Source organism: Terrapene carolina, unplaced genomic scaffold (assembly GCF_002925995.2).
Source record: "Terrapene carolina triunguis isolate 2854851 unplaced genomic scaffold, T_m_triunguis-2.0 Scaffold714, whole genome shotgun sequence".
Classification (NCBI taxonomy): domain Eukaryota; kingdom Metazoa; phylum Chordata; order Testudines; family Emydidae; genus Terrapene; species Terrapene triunguis.
The window spans coordinates 10,840,063-10,867,838 of record NW_020665065.1 but is presented as its reverse complement, the minus strand read 5'-3'; the positions used below and the strand labels follow the sequence as shown (position 1 = coordinate 10,867,838).

The following is a 27,776-nucleotide window of genomic DNA, read 5'->3' as shown; positions in this document are numbered from 1 at the left end:
GTGGACAGCGTTTAGGTCGATGTAACTTATGTCACTCAAGAGATGTCTTTTTCACACCCCTGAGCAATGTAAATTAGATTGACTTAAGCAGTAGTGTAGACCAGCCCACAGATTAGAGAATCCTAGCTCAAATACGTGAATAATCTCTTTGTTTAGGACATGAGAGCTCTGTGGACTGGCACCAGAATATGAAGCCCATTCCCATCCAATGGCTGTTGGGTGGCTTAAGTGAATTTGAGGGTTCTGGTCCAGTTCCTTTGTTCAATGCTCATTCAGAACCTCTTCTGTGGACACAGAATTTCAGTCTATGTGTCAAATTTTGTCAAATTTGCTCTTTAAGAGGCCATCACTTTTTCACAAGTTCCAAAGTTGGTTTTCCATCTTATGGCAAATGTCTCTGTAGTACATCTTCCTTTGCACCAAAAATTTGGAAACAGCCAGAATTGTTTCCAGTCCCAAACTCACCTTCCTCCTCTTCCTCTTCCTCTTCCGTCGTCTCAGCAGCTAGGGATCGCGTCTCAACCTGCTTCTGCAAGGCCTGCAGTTTACTCTCATAGTCCTGTGGGAAGACAGGAGATACCGTGTAGGAAAAAGACAGATGAAAGCAAAGAGGAGACAGCCAGAGAGGGACAAACACTTCAGGAGTGATAAAGACTAGTGGAGAGGAGATATGCACAAATATTTCCATTTAACTCTCAGAGATCAGTCTTCTCCAAAATATAATTCAATAACATACTAGACATCTTTGGAACTTTTCCTTCTAGAAGAGTGGAAAGGAGAAGACAGGGTGTCTGTAAGATATGCTGGTATGTCTACCGTGTGTTTTCCTTATTATAAGACCCCCATATACACAATGGCCATAGACTGTGGAGGGCTTTTTTTTCCCGGTGGGAAAGAACTCAAACTGGAATGTCAAGAGGGCATCTGTAAATTTGTAGATATAATTTACATAGTTTTGAAAGTACTTCTGGTGACAGTGCACATTTTGCATAAAGTGTGCAGTGCCAATGGATCCATGCCCCACTATTCCAACCCTCACAAACCATAAGTCATTAAAATGGAAAACTCACTGCTGATACAAACTAAATACTGGAATAATGACCAAAGTAGGATTATAAAACATGGAAAAGCTGAAGATTAGTGCTTAGAAATCAAGGTTAAGTGGCCTCAGATTAAAGTGTTTGTGAAACAGTTTTATGCAGTTAACATTTCTGCACTGTTCTCTAGATTATTTAGTTTGGCTACATGGGGATGGACTGGTGAGATGGTGCATCTTCATTTAACCAAGACCGTGAAGAGTTAGATATTCTATTGAGTTGTGTCTTTTGGTGCAATGGAATTAATTTTATGCTTTAAATGAAGTTTATTCCTTTATCAAGTTCTCACCACCTAGGGGGTGAGTGCAACACACCATTATGTATATTTAATTTCTCACAGGAAGAAAATAGTTATAGGTTGTTTATACAGATAAGACTGACTGTGCCTAGGCCAAAGCAGGTTTGGTTCTGAGCATACTATGGTCCCACTGATAAGGAAGTGCAGGGAGTTCTATCACCTCATTTTGTGAGAAATTTATCCCCATCATGTGAAGTGCAGGAATGGACCAGAGGTATTTTTCCTGTCTCTTAAGTGTTTGGAAAAGATTCAGACCCATCCTAGTAGAAAACGTTTAGGATGTTGTATCTTGCAAGAGTAATTGCTTGGACAAAGTGAGATAAAGTGTTCTGTCACCACCAACAGGTTCCTTCTCCCAATGGGTGGAGAGAAGGAGAATGACAGCATAGGAAAGAAACAATTTCTCTTGGAGCTCCCCTATGAGGTGCATTGGAAGTGAAAGTTAGTATATCCTGCTAATTTGCAGAGGACTCTGCAAAGGCTTACTCAATACATGAAAGGAAATACTGATATTCATGGAAATACAAAAACAAAACAAAATACAAAAACAAGCAATAAGACAAATGGGGCATTTACTCAAAGGTGCATCTCAGGCTCTAGATCAGATGCCAACTTGGGTACAGGAGACGACAGAAGCTGATCATACACTTTTTTTAATATGCTGGCATCCTAGATGTCAATAAGAAAGTTACTAATTGTGAAAGACTGACTACCTGGGTGTGGAGATGCATGTGAGAGAAGGGGGTTGGACCAGAGAATTTCATCCAGCCTAAGAGGTAGAGAAGATGCTATGGGCCAGATTTTCAGGAGTACTCAGCACCTTGTAGCTCTCACTGCTCCCATTTTTGAATGTCTCTACACTTACTAAGGTGTCTAAATGGGTGTTTGCGGGATGCTCTTAAAACTGGCCCCTCTGTAAAACTACCTACAACTCACTCTGGTAATAAAGCTGCCAACATATCCAATGTAACACGGATCAGGAGAACTTTCCACCACAGCGCACCACTGCAGTGCCATAGCCCTACTAGCCAGGGTGTTCTTTTGAAAGGATAAAATAAACATAGCACCAGACTGCTGGACAGAGTAAAAAGGGGAGAAAAGGTCTGTGCTGGGCTGGCAAAGCGAGAGGAAGATGATTACCTGTGAGTAATATTCAAAGACAGTCTCATCTCTTAGAGGGAATTCTCATGTTTTAGATTGCCTCCCCTTATTTCACGATTTGGTTTGTTTTACCAGTGAGATGATGGGCTCTTTCAGTAGCCAGCGCTTGTAACATACAAGACCATGGAATCCCTTAACTAGTTAGTTTGCCATGTGTCTTCTGTCCCTACACTTGCAATTTCTATCCCCACTAAATGTTCTGCCACTAGCTGTCATTAAAACAATACTCTCTTGAGAAGTCAAGGACATCTGTGGACTCTAGCTTCTGGATATTATGGGGCTTAGTTATGACTGAGTCAGGTGGGTGTTTTGGGGAATGCAAAGGAGATAAAACTGCCAAGAGCCTTTGTCCAATGATCCTGTACTCCACAAGTGGGCATTTCTTTTATCCATTTGTGGACACATTTATTTTCCTTGAACATACACAGTTCAGCCCTACTGTACTAGATTGTCTTACGACGTGAGGGTTTGACACATACCTATGCCCCTTTCTCACTTGTAAGTGTGTATCCTTACTGAAGAAAATAGCTTTGGGGTGTTTTGTTTTTTTAAGAGAGAAGCAGCTTTGAAGAGTGTTTACTTTAGAAATGTGCAGTAATTATTACTTTCATTCCTAAATTGGTGTAGATTTTGTAAAAGAGGAAGATAGTGGTAAGAAATTGGGTGATTTATAGGAGCTTGGTCAAGACATCTGCAGCTTTAAACCTGGTTTGAATGGACAGATCTGATTTGGAACCAACAAGACATTCTTGTTGGAGAGGCATACAGAAGATGAAGGGAAAACCTTTTCACAGTCAAAGGTAAGTTCATTTTATGACTTCATAACAGGAAGGGCGGCAAAGGCAAAGAGGTCCCTTATCTAACTAAAAGCAGCAACACTATTAATATGTTTTCAGCACTGGAACTTATTTTGGTATAGCGTGAGACTGAAAATGAGGATGATTAGGGGATTACACACCTCACTTTAACACATTATATATAGTATAAACAAACACACACACACACCTTAGCACTCACAGTCTTATTGTGGGCCTGGGAGAAAAACAGGTGAGCAGAACCCAGACCAGTGTTTCATCAGAAGAAACAATTTCAGATTATGAATTTGTTGGTTCCTCACATGACAAGCTCTTAATCTTTCTGCCTTCATCCTCCCTCCTCCAGCACTCTTGGCCACCCCCTGCTCTCCCCCAAAAAAGCCTTTTTGGAAACTAAACCCCCATAACATTGGATATATCAATATGAGAGAATGGAGAGGCAGTGGTTTATGAGGCTCTAGTTGCACATGAACTGAAATGGACTTCAAGACCTTAGGTACTTGCATTGCATGAATGGGGCCCACACTGGATCATTTGTGGATCTCCCTGATGCTGAAGATCACCACTTACTGCCCAAGGCATGGTGATCCTTTATTTTTTAGTTGGTGGTATGTGCCTTTCCCACAGCCATTAGCTTTGCACTTTAATCATCCCCTATTTCAAGATCTTCTAAGATTCCAGCTCTTGTCTCATCTCTGCTCCAGATCTCAGACCTCACCTGTCTTTTTTAAAGACACTTTCAAGCAAATAAATGCAAGATGAATTTAATCCTTAAGATTTTTATGTGGGGGATCAAGGGGCAAATACACACCAATACTTCAGAAAGTGCAGAGGGTGTTATTGGGTTCTTTGGAAGAATTTATGCAGATATTTAGGTTGCATTTCAAACCTCTTTGCTAGTCCATGATCCAAAATCCTAGAATTCATTCACTTTCCCTTAATGCATTTCTTCCAATGCCACAGTCTAAAGTCTAATTGTTATGAAAGTGACAGCATTGCATTATTCCCCATTCCAATGGAGCCTAGTGCCCAAACCTCAATGTTGCATTGTTTTAAGCCCTACTTAAAGAAACAAAATTCTTTGGGCTTATTTACATGGGGACACCCAGGAAACTTAATCCAAATTAACTAAACATATGAATGATCTTTGAGTGTCCCTGTGTAGACAAGCCCCTAGTTAAGCTAAACACCTCATGCACCCACAGTATGCTGTGATCACATATCTTAAACCAGGGTCACACCAGGTCAGTACTTTGATGGAAGAATGAAGGAGCACACAGAAGCGGAAGGAATGAACTTTAGAACTCCAGCAGGTGGCACCGTTCCCACAAGGTGATGGCATTAGGGAGGTGACTGCTGTCTTATTCTAAAGATATTGAAACAGAAGTCCTAACCACTTGAGGTCATTAAAGCCCCCCCAGCAAAAAAGACTAAGGACATTTTGTTTTTGTTTTTTTTTCTTATATCTGGGCCACATTTCAACTCCTTGTTTTTCCTTGAACTTTCAGCTGAAGAAAATTCACTCATCCTAAACTGTAGTTGCTACATTCTCTCCACAAGGGGTTGCATTTCAATGGGGGATGAAGGGATTCCTCTGTATAGTTGATAAATCGGTTTATTAAGTATCCCTTTGGAATAAGAGCCATGGGTAGAACAGATTTTTTTTTAAACATTGTGTCCCATGCTGAAGTTTGATTTCTGCTCTGTAAGGAAGGGATTCTGTTTGTTTGCCTGCCGGGGGGGGGAGGGGGTGGGGAGGTCAGAGCGGGGTAGAGAGAGATGAAAGCTTCAGGCTGCACCAAGTTTGACAGCGACATAGAATACCTAGAACTCTAAAATGCATTTCAATATAAGGCAGCTGTCTTCTAGAGATCAGTTTTTTCCCCTCAATGATTATAACACTGTCATTTGAAACTCAGATAGGGAGCAGAGGGGTGAGGGATGGGAGAACAAACAAGTGTGTCAAATAGTCAAACATGAAGGGTAGGATTCATTTTCCTGGAGTTGGTCTGGAGCTTTCGGAGACAAAACTATTAATATGAAGATGACATTTTAGAGGTCTCCTGCTGTCCTGTTTACAGAGTCAGAGGTGCTTTGGGAGAAGCAGAATCGAAGGAATATGCATTTCAAGTAGTGCTTACAATAGTGGTGCATTATGTTCCATCACAACACATTGCATCTGTTAGTACTCGAGTACAGACATGTTATTTGGGTATCGTAAGGACACAGTAACTCATCCTTTGTCTCTCCTTTTCTGTAGTAGCCCTTTTTTTTTATGGGGCCTAAAACCAAAAATGATACACAGCTATCTAGAGATATGAACACAGCATGTTCACAGCATGTAAATTTTTTTCCTTTAAAAAAAAAAAAAAAAAAGGAACAGTTTGTTGTTGTTTTTTTTTTTTAAAGTGGACTAGGTCGGGTATATTTTCCCAGAATAAGGAAATATTTCACCAGTTAAAGAAATATTCTTGTAACATAGAACTGTTTCCTGGCAACTGGCAGTACTCTAGTGTTTAAGCTATCAGCAGCTTGGCTTTCAACAGTGAATAGAAGGATGAACGGTCATCTTGATTCACAGACCATGTGATGGGACTGCAGGGCTTTGGTACTGGTTGTGGACTTTTTTTTTTTTTTTTTAAACACTGAAAATACAGATTCAGGCCAAGTGTTCGATACTTTATCCGAGTGGTAGCTTTCAACTGAAAAACTGTGCAGTATAACAGAACAAAAAAAAAAACTGTATAGAGAAAACAGGACAGCTTAGAAAAATCCTTAAAGCTTTTTATTTTCAAGTGTGGGGTAGGATTTTTTTGTTTTGTTTTTAAATGCTTATGTGGGGTCTGCTGCTCCAAGAACACATCATGGTACAGACATTTCTCTCCTGAATTTCTGTGCCTCATTCTTTGGGAATAGCACGATGGTAAAGATATGCTTCCCTATTCCTTAGTCTATAAAGGGAATTGTGAATTCCCTGCTGTGCTTCTTCAGAATTTAAACTAATGGCAGCAACAAGTGCACAATGGGACTGTATTAAGGAAGATTACAGCCCATATCCTTCCTGCACTGTAAATGAAGTTTCTTAAAATGTGGTGGTAGAAGCAAATGGGGCCCCACTATATCTGTCTCAAGAGTAATTTAATTTTACATGGGCCAGTTTGAGGAACAACTGAAGGAGGCAGACATTTTCAACTGAACTCAACTAGAATGGGTCACAAGACCAAAAAAACCAAAAAACAAACACCCAGAAAGGCTAAGCTAAAGTTTTGTGCTACTGAATATTCCACAGAGATAAGTCAGACGCTTACAAGAGTATTTCATAGTTTATTGAAAGAGCACTTGTTACAATACAAACCAGCTCTGCTTCTCATGAGGAAAGCATTTGCTCTCAAGACAAACATTTATTTATTTTTTAAAAAGTGAACTGGACAGATCTGAAAATCCCATAATTTCATTGGAAGGAGACTTACTACCTCCTTTAGAGTAACAATGGGTAAACATGGATTTCTCATCTGGCAGTTCTTAAAGTGGTTCAGAGGCAAGTATCTGAGTTTTAAAATACACAACTTACAAGAATGAATGGGGAAAGATATGAAAATATATTCATAACACTCATACAAAGCTCTCCCCCTAATTTGACAGATTTCTTAAGTCAGATAGCCTGAAAAAGGACACTGAAGTGAAAAAATAAGAAGCATTTCCCTCCCACCCCAAGTCCCCAGTGAGATTTTAAGGATAAGAAAACTCCTCACACTAAGGCACTGGTGCATGAGAGTCAGCTGCCAACAAAGCAAACAGAACATCAGCCCTTAGCATCAATTTACTGAAAAGGCACCTGCATCATGGATGCCTCATTTTTCCATTAGCATGAAAGCCTTTTCACACTCGTATAGGAAATAGACTGTTTTAGTGCTTGTTAATTCCATCTGTGTTATAGAAAGGGATAATTTAATAGTTTTTAGGTTTCACCCTACATGGATTGTAATAGCCTCTTAAAAGTTTGAAAGAAAGCCAGCTTCCCCTGCCCAATTTTGGCATCCACTTACTGTATTTTGCTCTTTTTTCAAGTCATGCAGGAAAATTAAGAAGCAGTTTATGTGGACAGCTTCAGAACAGCATTTGCTAGGTAACTGATGCAGAATTCAAACAAACTGGGTGTTTTTCTAGTGCTGCATCAAAAAACACTGACAGTCTTGGGTAACAGAGTGATGGGTTTAAAACCCATTCCCCATCATTCAAATATTTAGAGCTAAGGAGAACATTTCTTTCGAGGTAATTTTAAGCCAACACACATTGACAAGACTTCTATTTAAAGTCTGGGATTTAAAAATCAAGTTAGTATATGATTTTATCCAATTTCAAAATACATACTTGAATGGATTTCAAAAAATAATTGCATGCTGCATGTTCTTTTTGCAACCCTCAGCTGGTTTTGCATCGGTTACTGCTATATTGCGCAAATAGAAGGGGGACACACAAAATAGACTTGTTGGGTCTTTCCCTTGTGCCTGGCTCCTATCCAGGATAATCTCTGCTTGGCTGGAATGTTCCATATGAAGGCACATGGGAATTTCCCCAGATACTTATTCTTTTCATCTCTCCTTTTTGCCACAAAACAGAGCAGGTTGTAAGACATTTGAAAAGGATGGCAGAGGGAAAAATCATATCACTCATTATAGCCGAATAGTAGGAATGGGACAAACTATTTACATAGAATTCTATAGTAAAGCTAACAGCACAAGGTTATTTGCAGCCCAAAAATAAATTAGAGTGCTGACTCAAGCTGGAAGGAAAGTGTTGCCTTTGTACAAGGGCTTCCTTTCTTTGAAGGATCAGGGATTTCAGTGTTTCCATTGTTCAGATAGACTGAAATATGGAACAGATGCAATTGGCATCACCATTTTGGACAGAAAATTAACCTAGTCATCGGTTTAGAGCAGTCTGGGAAGCAACACTTTTGAACCTCCTAAATCCCAGAGATCATATGTCAGGAAACATTCATGTGACCGGATTGCAGTGCTGAGACCTGAGTGACTGATTCCAAAGCAGTAAGTCTCTGGTTGCAATTTAACCATGGAGTTACAACCAGCACCTTTGTAATAATATACACCTCTACCCCGATATAACGCTTTACCGCGTTATAGCCAAATTTGTGTTATATCGGTCACGTTATATCGGGGTAGAGGTGTAGTTCAGAAAGGAAGAAAAAATATGTAGGCAGGAAAGAAGAATAAAGGGGAGGTAAGTTGCAGGCAATTTCTACTCATTTATAGCTATGCTGAAACATGCAGAAGTAAAACTTAACAGTAGGGCTTATGTTTAACACAAGGAAAATGACCTCAAATAGTAAAATCAAGGATATTTGTGCAACACAGCACAAGTCATTTAACTGTACAAATGTAACAATGTGATCCAACCACACTAAATCAGCCATAAATACTCAAGTTTGTTTTAAAAATTGCATTCAGGTTAAACCTTACAGTAAACCAAGTTTCCCTCCAAAGATTCAGATTTGTCTTAAAAATTCAAGTCCAAACGCAACTTAAGTAAATAAAAATTAATGAAAAGACTGTTTTCAAAAGCAAAGAAAAAGAGTAGCACTTTCCAATCAAGATAAAAACTCCAAAAACCCATAAGCCTAATTCTTAGTCAAACAGCATCTGCTTTTGTGTCCACTATTTTTAGTGTCATTTGTTCTGGGAACTTTGAAGTAGGATCACAGGGTTTGCAAATGTTTATGGTGTTTTCATTTGTAAATTTAGGTACCTTTGTTTATGGTATAAGTTAAAATACTGCGTCTAAACTGACAGGTTTCAGAGTAGCAGCCGTGTTAGTCTGTATCCGCAAAAAGAACAGGAGTATGCATCCGAAGAAGTGGGCTGTAGCCCACGAAAACTTATGCTCTAATAAATTTGTTAGTCTCTAAGGTGCCACAAGTACTCCTGTTCTTTTTGCGTCTAAACTGTACTTTTCTGGGGGATGGAGAGTAAATGAAAACAAATGTGATTTCCCCGTAAAGTGACAGATTTGTTCAACAAGACTTGAAACAGCAGAGCAATCTGAAACCAGAAGGCACTAGAATGAGGTATTATGTAAAATGAACCCGTTCTCTAGCCCTCCTTTTTCTGCCCCCTCCAATTCACGGTAGTATTCTAAATCCTCACCAGTAACACATCTGAGACCCAAAGCCTAACCAAGGCAGTGGAAGAAATCAGCTCACTGAGTGTCTTTACTGCACCATTAAAGATCAAAAAAGTGCAGTGCATGTCTATCTCGGTATAGTAAATTATAACTAAAAACCATTATAATAGAGACAAGATGGGAATGAGAAAAAGCTTATTTCCATAACATGGCTCTGGCCATGTGCACAGTCCCCCATATAACCCCATTCAGAGGCAGATTTCTACGGTCATGGCAATTTTATACTGATGTTAATGAAACTAGGCAGGAGGTCAAAAGGCATGGTGCACTCTAAAGGGAGAGAGAGAGAAAGAGAGAGAGAATGGGGGTGGGGGGAGTCAAGTGTCCAAGTAGCTCTCGTAAATTTTGGTAAAGGAGACAGCAAGTCTACAAAAAGCCACATTGTCTTGCCAGCTGACAGCTTTTGGTTTCCAATAATTATTTAAAAACAGGGGTTAGGAGCTGAAAAGTGAATTGAATTGAGGAGCCAGAGCTAAGCTTACAATACAAATGGTCTGTTTCTTCATTTCTAACCAAAAGGTCACAAGAGACATTCAACGCTATAAACTAGATTCCCCTTTTGATTGTCTACATAAAAACATGGAGGAAGGCAGCTCTTTATATATTCCAGACAGTATTTTCAGCTTTAGAAAAATACTCAAGACAAAAAATAAGGAAGGTACATGAGCTAGTAGGGTACCCTCTTTTCCACAGTCTTCTAATCTATAAAAAAGGGGTCTCAACATTTTTCACACTATTTCTCCAAAGTCTTGAAAATTGCACCATGATTCATAAGCAAAACAGATGTGTTGCAATACCAATGTCTTGTGCTTTGTACATCAAGTCACTCAAGTTCTAATTGGCCAACTGAAACCTAAGGTAGATGGTGATCAAAACTGTCCCAACCCAATGCTTCTGAATGATAAGACAGCACTGACCCCTTCTCCCATTTGTCCAGTGAATCATACTGTAGTTTCTCTGCCAGCTTTGAGGTTAGGTGCAGAGAATTGTCGTCTCATCCGTGGAGGTGTCACAAAGTGGTCGTAATGGCTGGGCCCATTAATCTGTTTTGGGTAGATGTTAACTGCATTGCTCTCTGTATTGCCTCCACTGTTGTGATTGCAATAGGATTGGTGGTGCTGGTGGATGTGGCGTTTCTGCTGGAACTTCTGCAGGTCTGGGTTCTGGTGCCCACTGTGGGAGTGTAGTGATTCAGATGAGCCAGATGTCTGACGGTGCAAGTTTTTCTGGTAGCCATTGTTGAAAGAATTGCTTCTCCAGCGTAACTGAGGTGGTGTCTGTTGCCGATTGCTAGGCTGTGGCTGAGTGTTTAGCTGTTGCCAGTTAATCTGGATATGATCTTGACTCCTTTGTGGGTCATATAGGTTCCACAGTTGCGGAGGATCCTGGGAGACAGCACTGCCACCTTTTTCTTTGTTCTCTTCTTTGTTCTCCTTCTCTTCCTCCTTTGGAATTCGGACCTCAATAACCTCATCCTCTGTGATAATTATGTGAGTGCCTGGACTCCACGAGTTTCTGTGTTTGGGGTTGCTCTTAAATGGAAACCGGGGCTTACGGTTTTCAGGTGGGATAAATCGGTGAGGCATGTTTTGTCGACGGAGCTGTTTGGCAATTTCCTGCTGTTGCAAGTTCTTAAACCGAATTTGCTCTTGCCTCATCCAGTGCAACCGCCCACGCCTGAAGGCTGGGTCATCCTCCATTAATTGGGAAACACGCTCCTCTTTATCAAGCTCACCATTCTCATCTTTTTTCAAAGCATTTGCATACTTCTTGTCAGCATCCACCACACTCACTGAGTTTGGATTTTTAACATTAGTAGCATTAGAGGTGGTCGACTGGGCTCTCAGCTCTTGCGACCCTATCAGTGGTAAAACCCTCTCCATTTTTAGCATCTTATTTCGGAGAACTTTTATTTCCTCATCCTTCATGTTGTTCTGCCTTTTCACTTCCTGCAAAATATCTTCCAATTTGTCTATATGTACCTTGAGGTCATCCACATCAGTTACTCCCTTCCCACTGGCCATGACATCTTCAATCCTCTCATCTCCAACTCCCACAGTATCCCAGACATCCCGGGCAACAGCTCGCCATGAGTCACGCTCATTGGGATCTTTCTTTCCGTACATGGCACAAAGCTCTTTCATTTTAACAATGGCCAGTGCCTCAATCTCCTGCCTAGTATGCCTGAAGTCATTGAGGGCTACCTCATAGCAGATCTCCTTCACAGCCTGTATCTTCAAGTCTGAGATGGTGACCCATTTGGAGTCTTTGCTAAGGCGCCGGCGTTGTGGTATCTGGTACATTTTAATAGGCTCTCGCTTCTTCCCACTGCTAGGGAGACCACATTTTTTTACAATGGTCTGCAGCTTGCTGGGGGGCAGCTTCTCTCTCAGGGAGGTGATCAGTCTCCAGCTCTCCTCACACGATCTCTTGTCCGAATCATCCCCACTATCAGAGTCTGCATCCTTTGGAAAAACAAAAATCAAGAAGTGGCCCCAAAACAACCAAAATTAAAATTGAAAAAAAAATAATGGAAAAAACTAACAGGCAAAGAAAACTAAAACAAATAAAAATTAAATAGAACAAACCATATAGATGTCTCTCATGACTGACTGTAAGGACATTAATATTTCTGTCAGCCTCCCAGCATTGTTTCCTTTAAAATATAGGCTCTCCAGTCTCCTAAAGTTTACATTATATATAAATGTAACCAACTTAAAAATACTACATCTAACCTACGTTCATTCCCTCCCAGCCCCCCCTCCAAAATCTTTCAACAGAACAACTATACCAAGTCCTTGACAAAAACAAGGTGTAAACTGAACGCCACATATGCTACAAAGACATGCAATTCCATGCCACACACATGTGCCTTGGTTATTGCTGTTGAGTCTTTCAGAAAATCCTCCCCCAGTGAGTGAACACAACAGCCATCGTAGAATGATGTGATGAGCAGCCAGAGTAAGTTGGGTTAACACTGGTTAGTAATGTTGTATATGGTGCTGGGATGCTTGAGTTTAGAATCCACTTTACTACAAGAGCAGCCAGAGAAGTGTTAAGGGGATAAGAAAAAATAAAAACAGAAGCAGCCAATAGGGTCGATGTTAAAAGTACCGTAAGTGCCACTACGACAGGTGAAGAGGTTTCAATCCAAAGAAGACTTGTTACAAGCTAATGGGATATCGAGAATCAGAGTTTCAAAGGGTTTTTCCATTTGCCACCTTGCTGTGTATTTTAAAAACATTGAAAGACTTGACTGTCCGAAGAGTGAGCATGAGAAGAATGTTGTAGTAACTTTTAAAAACTGTTTTAACCAATAAAAATGCTATTCGATACCCAATTTTCTTCCCATCTTCTGCAACCTTAGTAAACATTTAACAAATTCGCACCTGCAGATCCCACACATTTGCTAAGAGTTGCACTTGTTTTGCTTCATTATTCCATGTTTTCCAGAAGGATTTCTAAAAGAGGTTACTCTTATTAAATCATTTTATTGAGAAACTCTCTTCAGGTTTCTATAAACTACGAATGGTTATTTGAGAGATAAATGTCACCAAAAACGAAGTGTATTCATCACTGATCACTGCAACCTGGAATTAAGTCAGCCTATTTTTAAAAGGTGAATTTTTTAATACTTTGAGATCGCTCTTCAATATATTATCCATTTCTGGTTGTTAATCTGATTCACTGTTAATCTGATTCATCTCCTTCAAAAGACTGCAAGAGTCAATCTCTGTTGAAGTAACTGCAACTCAAGTTTTTCAAAGAATTACATAATACATGAAAAATCAGGAACAGCAACAGTCGATTACACGCTAGGGAAATATGCATCTCTGGTTCTGAACCACTGATTGACAGAATTTAAAAGACCCTGTTGGGAATAGTTGAGCAATAAAGAGCTGAGTATACGCAATACGATTTATTCTGGTTCTGGGAATGAGATGGATTTTAGAGAAAGTTCTGTCTTTAGGGTCAATAACATTTTTCTTATTAGCATTGTGTACTGCTTGTGACCTTATATTCTCTTTAGATTTGTAAAAAATAATTTAGACCATGTTTCCTGTTTAGGCCAGAAAATATCAGCAAAATAATGGTGAATTCTTTAAAAAAAAATTATAATCTGACAATAAAATGTATGAGTTTATGGCAGGCAAAATCTGGAGCCTCAAAAGGTAGTGTCTAGCATACTGCATCGTGCAGTGGAAATGGAAGGCACCCAACAAAGACACTGCACACTGTACTATACAAGTTCAAAGCTTTAACCAGAAAGAAAAGGTCATTCATCATTCTTGATGTTACCAATATTATTCGTACATTTAATATTAGCACAAAATGAGACACTATGGGGTCATTCTCCTACATGAACTCAAAAATTAACTCTAATCCAAATATACAGTTATAAGATTTGGGGTCAGGAATTTTAATTTGGTATAAGTTTGTGAAGCTCCTATCACAACAGGAGCCCAACCTAGTTGACGTCTAAGCCTGCCACAAAATAAGTTGTTAGCAGCAGCCAGGGTCTCCCAATCAAGATTAGTGGCAAACAGAAAAAAATACTATTTCACAATACCAAATGTTGAATACACTATGGCAGGAGGTCAGAGAGGCTGAGACTGTGGTTGGATGATACTGTGACAATTATAAATGTTTGCCAGTTACAGAAGCTAAAGTTAATCAGTGCCCATGCTTTAGAAATTAACCAATTGTTTTTAAGGGTCAGGAAGGTATTTACCCTATCCACGCCCCAACCCCACATACAATACTCCAGAAATAACCAAATGCACTTTGGTGGGGTTTCTGAAGCACTGGATATTGGCCATTGCCAAAAGCAGCATACTGTCCAGATAGACCAGTGATCTGATTTATTATCGTTTCTCAACCTTAGGTAAGCAATTTTTAAATAATCTCATCACTGATAATTTAGAATGACATCTTCCAACCTTGCCCCTTAAGATAAGCAAAAATAAAAGTGATTTCTATAAGCTCAGTTTATTACAGTATTAAATATTCTTCCATATGAATATACGCAGAACAGGGAAATGAACCCTGCTTTACAGAACTTTTACAAATGCAGCCTTGTTTTAAACAGGCCTCAAAATAATTAAACAGTTTTGGCTTGTTTATTTCACACAATTTGTTAACTCCACATGTTATTTTCGGGACAAAATGCTGCCCCATCTTGAAGCTATTTCCAAGTCTTTCTAAGCTAAGTTTTAAGGAGGGAACACCACTTCTCATCTCCTGTGGCTCCAAGCAAACACCCAAGGGCTACTCTTTACCTAGACTATCTCCTTATCTCATGCATTCAATTCACTCCTTCCCAGTTTCACTTTCAATATAAAGTCGCCAAGATCGAACACTAGTCACTAGTCTTAAACTCTGTTCTGGCTCAATTTGCAGTTGCTCCTCTCCATTCTCACAGTGATCCCTTTTGAAGAAAAACTCTGGGTGGGAGTTGTAAGGCCACTGGATATTGTAGTTAATGAAAAATAATGTTAACTCGCACACAGCTTGTCTAGCAAGGAATGGATGCCGCAGGAGTCCTAGCTCCTCTCTCTGCTCTGGGGAAAGAGAGAAGAGCCTTGTGACAAATCCAGAAATTCATTCAACTCCCCCAGAGCTTCCATGGGCTCCCAGGTTCTCAGACTCTTAACAGCAAGTTGCTTTTCACCAAGTACTTTTCACCAAGCTGGGGCAACAGTTAACATTCTCCTGTGACTAATAAAAATAATAAAGAACAGATATCACTGACCCAGTGTTACTCAGGAAGATCAGACTTGATTGCTGGGCTCACACTTGCCCTTCTGGTTGACAGGAGGCCTGGATTCTGCATGTATCTGTATTGCACTTTAAAGGCTATGTTCCATTAGAACATATCTGACCCAATTACTACACAATGAACATCAGACTTTATTTACTGGACTTCCTAGCTACATAGTTTGTATTTTTCCCATGGGTTTGGAAGAATTAAAAAACTCCCTTACTACACACCTGCCCTCAATCAGTATTATGCTATGAAGACCCTTGCAAGGGATTCAGACTCCATGCAGGGGGAGGGAGCAGGGTTAAACATGCACAGTGCAGCAACATTTCCAGACATCATTTGTAAAACCTAGCACATAACATAGTCTAGGTGTTTTGGCAGCACAAAATTAGTACTTTCTGATGATCCAAGACAACCATTCAGAGTTCGAACATTCACAACAACTAATCAATTAGACTATTGAAAAGTAACTTCAAAGCACTGACAAAGAAGAAACATCCTCCTGTTGATCCAAGTTACAATTCAGCAAATTTGACCAGCCCTCCCAAGCACTGCTTAGTGCCCACTAGTGGGTGAATATAATCTCCACATTAATAAGAGTAAAGCATGAGATGTGTCTGCTTAGCCATGCTAATTTTCACTACTGTAGATAGTGGGGGGGGAGGACGGGAGTGGGAAGAGGGGAGGAGACGGACTGTACTTTATGCAGACAGCCCAAGCAAATTTCCTGGACTTTAAAGGGGTCCACAAAGGCAGCAGTTAACCTTTGCCAACAATACAGGCAACCAGAAGAATTGACACTTACCAGCCTCTGCTGCTCCAACAAGAGATCTGCTTCCTCTTTCTCCTTCTTGTACAAAATCTCCATTTCTTGTAACCTGGAGAGAAAAAACCACAAGGGATGCAGAAGCAGCCATGTAGACCATTATTTGTGTTAGTGTTACTCTGTCCACAGAATCTGTTAAGTAACAGAGACAAGGGCAAGTCTGGGGTGTACATGTGAGTGTCAATACACTAGCATGAAAGGTACTATTCTTCCTACCTCCTTCAAACTAGACATTTTTCAGTTCACTTGGAATGAGAATTACCCTAGATCTGACACCAAGAATTTGACCTATTCTGTTCCACTGCTGCCTAAATTAGTGACTGTACTCTATGAAGTGTACAAAAAGCCTTATTTAAGCAAATGATCCACAAGCAGGAAAACATCAGTTGTGTAACTGAACTAAAATAAAGGATTAAATACAATTAGACATGTCACAGCATGCAATTAAGGCTACAAAGTGTAACTCTTACTGTGTATGAGGAGTCACAAGTACTATTGCTAGTTTGTATATTTAATAGTTTGATTTATTAACAACCCAGGAGTTTAGTTTCCTCCCAATACAAGGCAAGGAGAAGTCTCCGTCAGTAGAGCACCGTATCTGAGTGATTTCTGGTCCTCTTAACCCTTATGAGCAGACACCTTTGTGGAGGCAAAGCTCAGGGAAGTCCCAGATTGACAAAGGAGGAATGCTGGAAAATTATGCAGTTTAAGAACAGATGTGTCAAGAGACCATCCAGTTGCTCCCCTGATACTCCCTGCTTTGACCATAAATTTGATGGTGGGGGGGGGGGGGCATAAATGGAGTTTTAAAGAAGTAGACTCCTAAAATAAAAGAGGTACAAACATGAGCAAGCGTCCTGATCCTCCACTTTGGGAGGAGAGGGCCTTATTAGCAGATACAGCTTTAGATCATAGAAAGATGTGGGCAAATCTCTTTCAGAGACACTCTACAATACAAAAGAGGAGTATGTTTGTGTTAATCTAGCTTTGTCTGGATTTTTTTTAAGTGGGAGGCAAAGTCTGACTCTGGTGCCCTCATTTCACAGGGAAGTAGGAATTAACCAGTCTTTCCTAGAGAAAAGCAGGCATTAACTTCAGACTGATGTAAGAGTTGGTGCTACCCTAAACAGGTCTAATGAAATATAACAGACATGCCAAGTAAAATAACAGTTAGTTTAGTCCACTTACCTCTTCTCCATCTCCTGCTTCATATCAATGCCCTGTTTCTCCAAGAGTTCTCTCTGAGCAAATGTCCAGTCTACTGGTTCAGAGGGAGTTTCAGCTGATGGAGTCTTCTCCCTCTCTGCTCGTGCTTGCTCAGGGTGGTTGAATCGGAAAACGTGATTTTTACCCATGATGATACGATTTCCTAAAACAGTAACAAAAAATTAACTCTTTAGTGTAAGAACTCCAGAACCAGGTTGAGACAAAGTTTAGTATCCAATGAAGTTTACTCTAAGCTGTTTAGGTAACCAGAGCATCAGAAGACAGGATTTCCCAATGAGAATTTGGACAATATTTAAACTTTTAGTAGTAGGTGGCCAAATTGGCAAAAGGAACACCCTACTTAGTGCAGAGGAGGTTAAACTGTACATCCCACTGCCTGCCCCAGAAAATGCTCACATAAGAAAACCTGTCTATAGAGCCAGATTTAAACCCCTGCAGAAACATACCACAAAATAAAGAATGACTTGCTGATGGACTGACAGCTGTAACAAGTAAGCTAGTCAACTAATTTTTTTAAAAGAGGTGCAGAAACCATGGGCAAAAACCACCCCACAAACATTTCTATTTTAGATAATCTAACCTCAACCATTTGAAGAATGGATGCTTTACATTTTTAAGTAGAGATTTTCCTGATACGTCACTTAAGTTTCTACTCAAGTCCTAATCAGTGGAATTTCTGGGGAGGCATTTACTTCATTCTCCATAGCATAAGTAAGAGCCACAGTTAAGTGGTAAGGCAAGAATTGCATCTAAGTGCTACAGGAATCAGATGTACAGGAAACTTAAAACAAGTGCCTAGCATAATTGATAAAATACTTCTGCTCTCTCCATGTAACATAAATGAACCTCCAGAGCAATCAAGACGGTCACTGTGAACCTACTAGTAAAACAACCGCCTTCTAAAGAGGTTAATGATTTTTAATTAATAGTTTTAATGATGTAATTGTCAAGAAATAGGCACTGAAAAGAGATATATAGGAAGCTATTTATAAAAATAAATTAGCTTGAAAGAAGAGGAGTAGCAGTTCCCCCTCTGCAAGACATGCCCAGCTTGCACCTCCATTTTTAAAAGAGTGGGATGGTTGGAAGAGAGACTGGAAACCAACTCCCATCCCCACGTCCATCATTCTGCTGAAATTGATGCACTTAATTCCTTGCAAGCACCCACTTACAGTCCAGACTCCATTGCACTAGATTGCATTTCAGGACTAGAAGAACATATGCTTATGATTTAAAAGAAACTGAACCCTGCTGGTCTCAAACTTACAATTTATGAAAGCCACTCTCCCTGGCCCCTGAGACATGAGGAGATCTAACCAGGTTACTTAGTACATAGAGTTAAAAAAGGAAGGAGAGACACTGTTGTACTCCTGCATGGGTCACATCTTAGCTGTGCCAGAGAAGCTGGGGATTTTCCATCAGCAGCTGGCAGTCTGTCTGTTCTCTCACACTGCAACTGCCAAGGGCAGCAGTCTTGGCTAAGTACATACTGGAAGAATATCAAAGTAAGTAGGGAGAGAGAAGCAAGCAGAGAGTGCCCTATGTTGCAGTGATCATTTAAGTCCGTCTTTGAGCTGTTACAATGTGAAGGGCTTGAGAAAATAAGAAAAGCAGGAACAGTCACTAATGGCGAAAATGAGGTTAACTCCTATATGGTACCTCCACTACAAAAAAAAAAAGTAATACATCCCTTATCTTTAACAGCATCCAACTTTCTTCACTAATCCCACATGAAATATCCTGTATGGACAATTCCTGAGGAACAATCTGTCCAAAAAAAAAAAAACCCAACCTCAAACTTCTGAAGTCTCTTACCTGAGCGCAATTGCACAGGCTGTACAACCCTCTTGCCATTGACGTACGTTTCTGACCGTTCACAAGGCTCCAGAGTAACAATAACTAGAAGAAACACAACAGCATTAATACCACAGAACTCAGTTTATTTAGTGAATGTCCCATAGTGAGGACATGCAGAAAGCCTACCAACACATTGCATATAAGCAGACAAGGCACTGCTCCCTACATACTCCACAAAGATTCCAGGGAGATTATTCTTTGGTATTACATCCTGGTTAGGAATGGATAGCAGCACATGACAAAGTGGCCCAGTTTTTCAGCCAGTATTTCTGAGCACTCAGGTAGTACAGGTATCCATGTAACACATTTGCTAGGGCTGTTTTGTTTTTTCTCCTCGTTTTTTCACAGGTGTAATGACTGTGCTGTCATGCTGGATATTTGCACTGCCCAAACCTTGGTCAGGCACATACATGCCTTGTTATAAGGTTTGAATAATGAACTTAGTACATTTCACACATCAGCACTTTCATTTCTTTGTAATTGATTTCAGCACTGCACTTATTGTAGGCAGATGTGACAGGCATTATGGGCCTGATCCTGAGACGTACTCAGCACTCTGTTCCTACTGAAATAACTTGGAGTCACAGGGGCTCAGCATCTCATGATTAGTTCATATTTGCCTCAGTAACACCACCGGCAGCTAGAAGGAACGTTGGCTAAGACTCCAGAGTTGTAGCAAGTAAAAGTTAAATACTTCTATAGCAATAACCTAAATAACCCCTTATAAACACTAAATTCTCAATATCCAAAATAAGCAAGTATTATCCCTGTATTATAGGTGATGGAACTAAAGCAGAGGGGTAAGTGATTTGTCTCAGACCACTGAGGGATTCGGTCAAAGCCAGGATTAAAACTCAGGTGTTCCTGAGCTCCCACTGTTATCCTCTGACTATCCCTATCATGGGTTCAGTTCCACTTTTCAAGAGGCAACCCGGACACCCAGAGCAGGACAGAAGGAAACATCATTTATAGTCTCATCCAAAGAACAGCACCTTTAACAGTGTAAAATTCGTCTAAGCTGTACTACACATTCCACCTGGTCACAACACAAAGGATCAAGACTGGATATGAATGCTGGCCCAAAGCAAGAGTGCTACCATCTGATCCAAATGGATGTAGTACAGAAATGTAAAATCTTAGTACTGCATTATTATAGTTATAGCTTCATCTCCAATAACTAAGTCATCACACCCAGAGAGAAAATAACTTCACTGATCTGATGCACAAGGGCTATTCAAACCCCATCTAGCCTCTCAGCTCTTCTCCCCTCCACACTTCAGACACACATTTCAGACCACAGCTGCTAGTACAGAGATCAGTTTTTTGAAAGACTCAAACTATCCAGTGCTGAAGACCACTTTCATGGGGAAAGTTGCGCTTACTCCTGCATTTATACGTAGGAATTGTAAGTGCCATCTCACCATCACCATTGTGGTTCCTCTCACTTCGGAAGAGACAGTGTTCCTCTTTAATGTGAGCCCCACTCAGCACAATGTCTTGTCGCCGCTCGGCATCTGCCTGTCCAACCCTGCACCCAATAAAAAGTATTTTAGTCACAACTCAAACATTGTCTACTCTATAGCCCATACAGTAGATACATTTCTCTGGCTATGGTGGGAATAAAATACTACAGACTTAAATCTATCCCTTACCTTTTAAGAGCTGAGAAAATGCATCCTTAAATTTAATCCTGTGCATGTGAACAAGGACTGATTTCATTCAGCGTGTGCTTACACTGTTAGCCAAGAAAATAATATACCTGGGTTTGGGTGATGTGCTTAAAAAGGGGGAAGTGTGGAAAAAAACAAGAATGGAGAACTACTTTCAGTTTAATTTAAGGCGACACTAGAAATCCAACCAGTTTTATAGAGCTAAGCAGTTTTGAGTACTCCACTTACCCAAGTCCCCCAACCATTTTATGTGGTTTTACTATAAATTACACCGTCCTATATTTTCAAAGTGGTTTCTCTTTCTTGTTGCTCTGTGAAAGACCCAGTGGAAAACATCTAGGGAAGCTGAGTGACAATACACTGTACTATTAAAGTATAAACTAAACTAAATATATTTCTCTAATCTGTAATTTATGGTAATCTTAGGTGTTACTTGCAACAGCAGGTAAAACAGTTCAACAGAGAAGTGTAATTTAAACTGATGTCCCTTTAACAAGAAGTCTTTTAAGTAAGTGTAGTAGAGCCAAATCTCACCTAGTGATGCCATCTTTGATATAGTAAAGTAGACATTCTGACATGAGTGGATCTTCATTGAGGTTCACAAGATGAGGTGTCTGCAACAAAATACAGAACATGTTAATTGAGAGCTGAGTACCTTCAACAACTTTGGAGACTGTAAAGGAACCAAACCACTTCACCATATACATCAGTGAAACTCCAGATTTCTCCAAAAAACCCACATTTCTAAATTAAATGCAAACTTTTTCACACAGGCAGAGACCCATCTCAGGACAGGGGACGAATATCAGACAGATTCACAGCTCCAGTTGGCTGATATTCTAGGTAAAGGATGCAGGGAAGAAAATATTTTAAACTGAAGAATTACAGATTCCTTGTCTCAGTAAGTCTTGATAAAGGTGAGAGGGAGGGAAAGTTCAACAGCAGCATTCTTCCATATGCTTTGGTGTGAAAATGCTAGATTGTTGTGGAACTTTTTTTTTTTTAAATATAAAGAACAGACCCTCCTTATGCTCCATCTCCAGAGCTAGTAAACCTGGAAAGGATATCTAAACTACTGATGCTTCCTCATACAAGCAGCTAAGAATCTCTTCATCTACTATGCTACTCAACTTAAGTCTCTACAATTATTAAACCAACCTTCTTTGGTGAAAACACCCCACTGGAATCAGCAAACAAGTCACATGGCCTTGGTGTGAAAATCTGGCCAATGAGATAGCAGCAAATCACAGTTTAAAGAACACAAAAGAAAGGGTAAGAAACAAGAATCAGACCAAAGGACACTGAAAATATTAACAAGCCAGTTTCTTGTAACCTACAACTGTATCAGTAAGCAGATCTGTTTGGGTCATTCCCTTAGGAATGTCCATCAGTTTATTGTAACTCCAAAAGAAGTTTACTTGTTAGATGTGTAATAGCATACAATTCATGGAAGCTCAAAGGATATTTACATATCCTTTGATATGTAAATGAAATTGGTCCTGCTTTGAGCAGGGGGTTGGACTAGATGACCTCCTGAGGTCCCTTCCAACCCTGATATTCTATGATTCTATGATATGAGACAAGACAGCTGAGCTGGTGCATGCTGTGAGAGACAAAGCAATAACCTTCACCTAGAAATTACAGTATAGTATTTACATGGCACCCGTGCACTAGCAATGGGAACTATGGCCCCAGGAATGGGACAGGCCTTGTCAAATTAAAACTGCGCCCACTAGCCACCACTGAGAAAAGCATTCTCCAGCACAAACAAGGACTTCATATTGTCCATAGTGAAGTGTGGACTGAGCACGGTGTCTGAAAGGAATGGTGTTTGGCTTACTGTTAGCACCAAATAGGATTATAGACTACAGACCCAGTCAAACTGTTTCAGAGAAAAAAAAATCCTTTGATGTCCAAGAAAGTCAAAATGCCCAGGCAGCTATGTCATCCAACAATAAATTGTTTCTGGGCTTCAAAATTTTGGGGAGTTAGCTGAACAAATATGGGAGGTCAGTCCAGTGCAGAAAGTGACCTTGAAGTCATGTAAGTACCCACATATCAATTTACTAATTCACTTTGAATGGGGTTTATTTATGAAAACGATAAATGGAAATAAAGGGGAAATGATAGCACTTACTAGTAAATAAATATTCATACACTGAAAAAATTTTACTGCACTCAGAAATCCAGGATTTCTTATGACAAAATAAATGATCGGAGTACACATTAGGGTGAAATCTGCAGAGTCATGCAAAGAAAGAAATACAGAGTTGGCAGGATATATTATTTTTGTGTTTTATAGTACCTAATATTAGAATTCTTTGTATAAATTTTTCATAAAGGAGATACTCTTTTTGCTTCTGTTTTCTAGCTATTCGATGTGAAAAATTCTAACCTATTGACACTTCCTGCTACAGGCAGCTAGAGATCTCAGTTTAGAACTTCACAAAAATCTAAACTGATTAAAACAAACCTTCTTTGGTGAAAACGTCCCATTGGAATCAAACAAGTCCTGTGGCCTTGGTGCGAAAATCTAGCCAAGGCAAGGCACCATGCAGGTTAGAGAATAAAGTTAAGAGAAGTCAATAGGAGAGCAGATAGGCTGAGCGTCAACACAAAAAACATACCAACCAGCAACAGATCAGAGAGGAGGAAGTCAGATAATTTGGGAATATGTCTGTACAATTTATGAATTGAATGTGAGATTATGAACCGTGTGTGTCAGGCTGCAAACTCCATTTTGAATGTACAGCCTTTTGCCCTTTCTATGGCTTGTTTGCTTTCATGTGGCATATCTTCTAAAATCAGGGTTCTCAATTATGGGGGGTGTCACGAACCATCAGCCTCCACCCCCAAACCATGCTTTGTCTCCAGTATTTAGAACAGTGTTAAATATAAAGAAGTGTTTTTAATTTATAAGGGGTTGCACTCAGAGGTTTGCGGTGTGAAAGGGGTCACCAATACAAAAGTTTGAGAACCACTATTCTAAATAGTCCTCAGGTTTGCGGGACTTTCCCCGCTTTGCCCCACAAAGCCCTCTGTCCCACTTGAAGCAGTTCCAGTCCCTCAAGGCTGGCTGGGCTCAGCTCCCTGCCCTAAGCGTTGCAACCTTGCCCCTGGCACATAACCCTGCTCTGAGTTGGTCCAGCCGGCCTAACGGGGGAGCCGCCGGGCCCAATTTGAATGAGTGCCACACTGCCTGCCTTCCTGGACTCAGATGGTTCTCCAAGGGCTCATAAGGGAAGGGTGAGGTAGAAAGTGAGGGATATCACTGTTTCAGATGTTTATTGTTTTGTATGATCTGTACTCTCCTGTGCTTTACATGATTAAAGATAAGAGCACAAGAGTGTTAGACTGAGCAAAAAGCCTGCGTGTGTATTGACTGCTTCACAACTGCTGTATGCCACAGAGAGTTTAAATGTAACCAGAAGTGTCATACCTTTATGGTGGAGTTCTGGGGGAGGGGTGAGTTTAAACACCAGAGAATCTGAAGGGTCAGCACTGGGGGTTAGGTGGCTGGACAGTGGGTTCCAACACTTGGCAGGGGTGCCAGATAGAAAGTCTGAGCCCTGAGACTGTGGCTAGAGACCCCAAAATTGGGGCAGCAGCTGGACTCAGTTCAGGCTCCCGAAGTATGAAACTCCAAGGATCCAGAGCATAGAGGACTGGATTCCCCTCCAGCAGTCCCAGTGGGTGTTCGGGAAGTGTGTTCAGAGTGAAGTGACTCCTCTTACCAGCAACCCGTAATGGAATAATCTGCTCTGAAGGGAGCCTCTGTGGCCCAGTGACAGAGTTAGAGGGGGCACAGAAATTAAACAGGACCCTTCCTCATCCCAAAAAAGATAAAGCTAACCAAAGACTACAGGAGAAGATATGCCACACTGCATTACCGCTGCTCAGTGAGCAACAGGAAGGCATTTAGAGTTGTAGAAGAGTTAGGAACTGCTGCTGTAATCTACTGAAAGAAGCCAAATCCTACACAAGGGCTCAGCTACTACAAATAGCATTAAGGGATTTACACAGCATGGACATTTAGAAAAAAGCGCCTTGTTGTTTAGATGTGTGTATTTTGGTGCACAGGCAGTCCTCAGACTTATGACACAATTGGTTCCTGAAAATTGCGTTGTAAATCGAAACATCATAACTCAGAACCGCAATCCACTCCATTGCGGGACCAAGCATCGTAAAGTCAAAACCGATTGTCCTAAGTGGAATCAGGGTGTCAATTCAGAAACGTCAAAAGTGCCATTCGGTGCAAGTCAAACGTCAAAGTCGAGGACTGCCTATACTAGATTTTAATGAAAGTCAGACTGCCCTGTCACTGGGTAACCCTAAATCAGAAAGCTTTGTAATCAAGAAAGTTTGGCAATTTGAAAGATGTTTTTGGTACTGGTAAAATGGGCAATTCAACCACCCTGAAGTCTATTGTTTTTCGGCACAATAGATACGCCCATAGACATCAGTGCAAATGTCCCATGCCCAGTGTTCCTCAAGGATCTAGAAGGACCTCCCCTGCTCTCACCCCTCCAGGGTGGACAGTATAGTTTCCACAGCTCATTTCAAACAGTACCCTGCCACCAAGAGAGCAAATTGTGGAGATGGTTATGTTTGTGATGTGGATCTCTTTCATTCAGGAACTGGACAGACAATTTTATGTTGTTTGATTTGTAAAGCTGATACTATGGAAGTACTCCAATACCGCAGAGATGGGCGCCAATATGAACTATCAGAGTCATACTAGTGACTCTGAAGTAAAAAGGTTTATAAAACATTTTAATTTTCTATCTAGAGCGCTAATACTTTCACAGCTACAGCTGTCAATTACCACAGGAAGAACTATAAAAACTAATCTAGGCAGGTAGTAAGGAACAGAAGCAGAGGGGACTAGTAACAGATCAGTGGTTTAATGGGTTTATTTTCTCTAGTACATATTTCCACAGGCAGAACTTGCTAACTTCTATTGAAGCAACTACACATCCCTAACAGCTTTCATACACAAACCTGGTCAGCTGAAAAAGCATCAAAAGAGTCATTAAACAGAGTTGATGGCCTCTCAGGGAAAATCTACATGGTGATATGATCCACAATGTGAGAGAAGAGAAAAAAACTCAAGGAAATGTCTCATGAGAATGAAGAAATGTTATGAACCTTAGATGCTTTGGTAGTAAGTTACAAAGGACAAACCAAAACCATTTGTAAGTGAAACATGTTCATTTAAACACATCAGGAAAAACAACAGCTAAAGGCAGATCAATAAATCATTTCAGCTAAAGGCAGATCAATAAATCTGCCCTCCTGGGCTTCTGTGCAAAGTCTTCAGAAGGGTCCCAGTTAACACAACACTTGCAGTTCTCAGATTTTTTATTATTACGCACTTAGGTAATGATGCCCAGGTCTCAAGCTAAAAACTAGGCTAAGGCCTTGGCTACACTGGCAATTCACAGCGCTGCACTTGCTGCGCTCAGGGGTGTGAAAAAACACCCCCCCTGAGCGCAGCGAGTGCAGAGCTGTAAAGCGCCAGTGTAATCAGCGCCTGCAGCGCTGCACGCTCCCTCGCAGCGCTGCATGCTATTCCCCTCGGAGAGGTGGAGTACTTGCAGCGCTGCGGGAGAGCTCTCGCAGCACAGGCGGCGCGACTACACTCGCGCTTCACAGCGCTGCCGCGGCAGCACTGTGAATCCACGAGTGTAGCCAAGGCCTTAGGTTTGTTTTAAGGGGGGAGAAAGGTCCCGTTTCAGATCTTGTAACTAATAATTACTGTATTCACTGCATGGATAACTCCTCCCACAGCTCCCTCTTCCCATGAAGACCTTCACGTGGCATTAGATTTATCATATTTCCATAGTTGTGCCTCTTTCACCTTTCACTAACATTTAAGTGGAACTATTGATATGGACTAAAGGAACACTGCTCCCCTCCATGACTATGAATGCTCAGTGACAAATTAATGGATGTTTTATAAAGAAAATGGAGCCAGAACATCTTGGGATGTGATTTAATGGCAGCATTACTAAGCAACAGTTGTTGCAGGAAGTGGTGCTGGCAAGCTAGTTGGTAGCACATCCGAGTCAATGCTGAATCAGTGGCCTAGCATAGAGCAAGAGATACTGCTCTCAGAAGTGTTCGCTTTCTAAAGGAACATTAGATCTCTCAGCCATTTTTGGACATTAAGAGTCTTACAGTACTTCTCATACTGCTCCAGTTTCTTTTCTAAATTGAGGCTAGCATGTATAATACATTCTGCCTACCCTAATAATCAGCAGAAGGCACTGTGGACATCATTCTTTACTTTGCCTGCATACAGAGTACTAAGGGCCTTCAAGACTGAAGTGTTGCAGAAATTTAAAGTAGTATAAATCATGAAAGGTAGCTTTTACCAGCAACTAATGGTTAACCAAAAACTCTGTGAAAGGTATACATTACTTGGGGGCCAAAGACCACTATAGTGTCTCTGTAGCTTACGAAGAAACCAGCCTCTATGTCAGGGGTGAGCAAACTACGGCCCGCTGGCCACTTCTGGCCTGTCAGACCATTTAATCCGGCCCTCAGCTCCCACTGGGGAGCGGGGATTTGCCCAGCTCCGGCGCTCCAGCCGGGGAGTGGGGTCAGGGACTTGTGCAGCTCCCAGGAAGCATCCAGCATGATCCCCCTCCAGCTGCTATGTAGTATGCGGAGGTGTGGCCAGGTGGCTCTGTGCACTGCCCCTGCCCGCACCCTCAGCCAGAGCCCTCACTGCCCCCCCGCATGCCCCAACAGCCTGCCCCATCCCAATCCCCATCTAAACTCATTGGTCCCAGCCCAGAGCACCCTTCTGCACCCCAAACCCCTCATCCCCAGCCCCACCCCCTCCCGCACCCCTA

General features: G+C 40.9%; 1 protein-coding gene across 7 annotated transcripts in view; it reads right to left on the bottom strand.

Moving 5' to 3' along the window:
• Positions 1-27,776, bottom strand: part of KIF1B (kinesin family member 1B) — a 130,254-nt gene that overhangs the window by 48,489 nt on the left and 53,989 nt on the right. For 5 of the 7 annotated variants that reach the window (XM_029913548.1, XM_029913550.1, XM_029913547.1 and 2 more), the window contains 6 exons: positions 21,451-21,530; positions 20,668-20,774; positions 19,205-19,288; positions 17,351-17,531; positions 16,142-16,214; positions 466-559 (listed from right to left, as the gene is read on the bottom strand). In XM_029913548.1, the coding sequence (XP_029769408.1) occupies positions 466-559; positions 16,142-16,214; positions 17,351-17,531; positions 19,205-19,288; positions 20,668-20,774; positions 21,451-21,530 (619 nt within the window). Of the gene's footprint in view, positions 1-465; positions 560-9,251; positions 12,038-16,141; positions 16,215-17,350; positions 17,532-19,204; positions 19,289-20,667; positions 20,775-21,450; positions 21,531-27,776 lie in introns of those variants that run through there. The other 2 variants (XM_029913552.1, XM_029913553.1) reach the window with 1 other exon arrangement.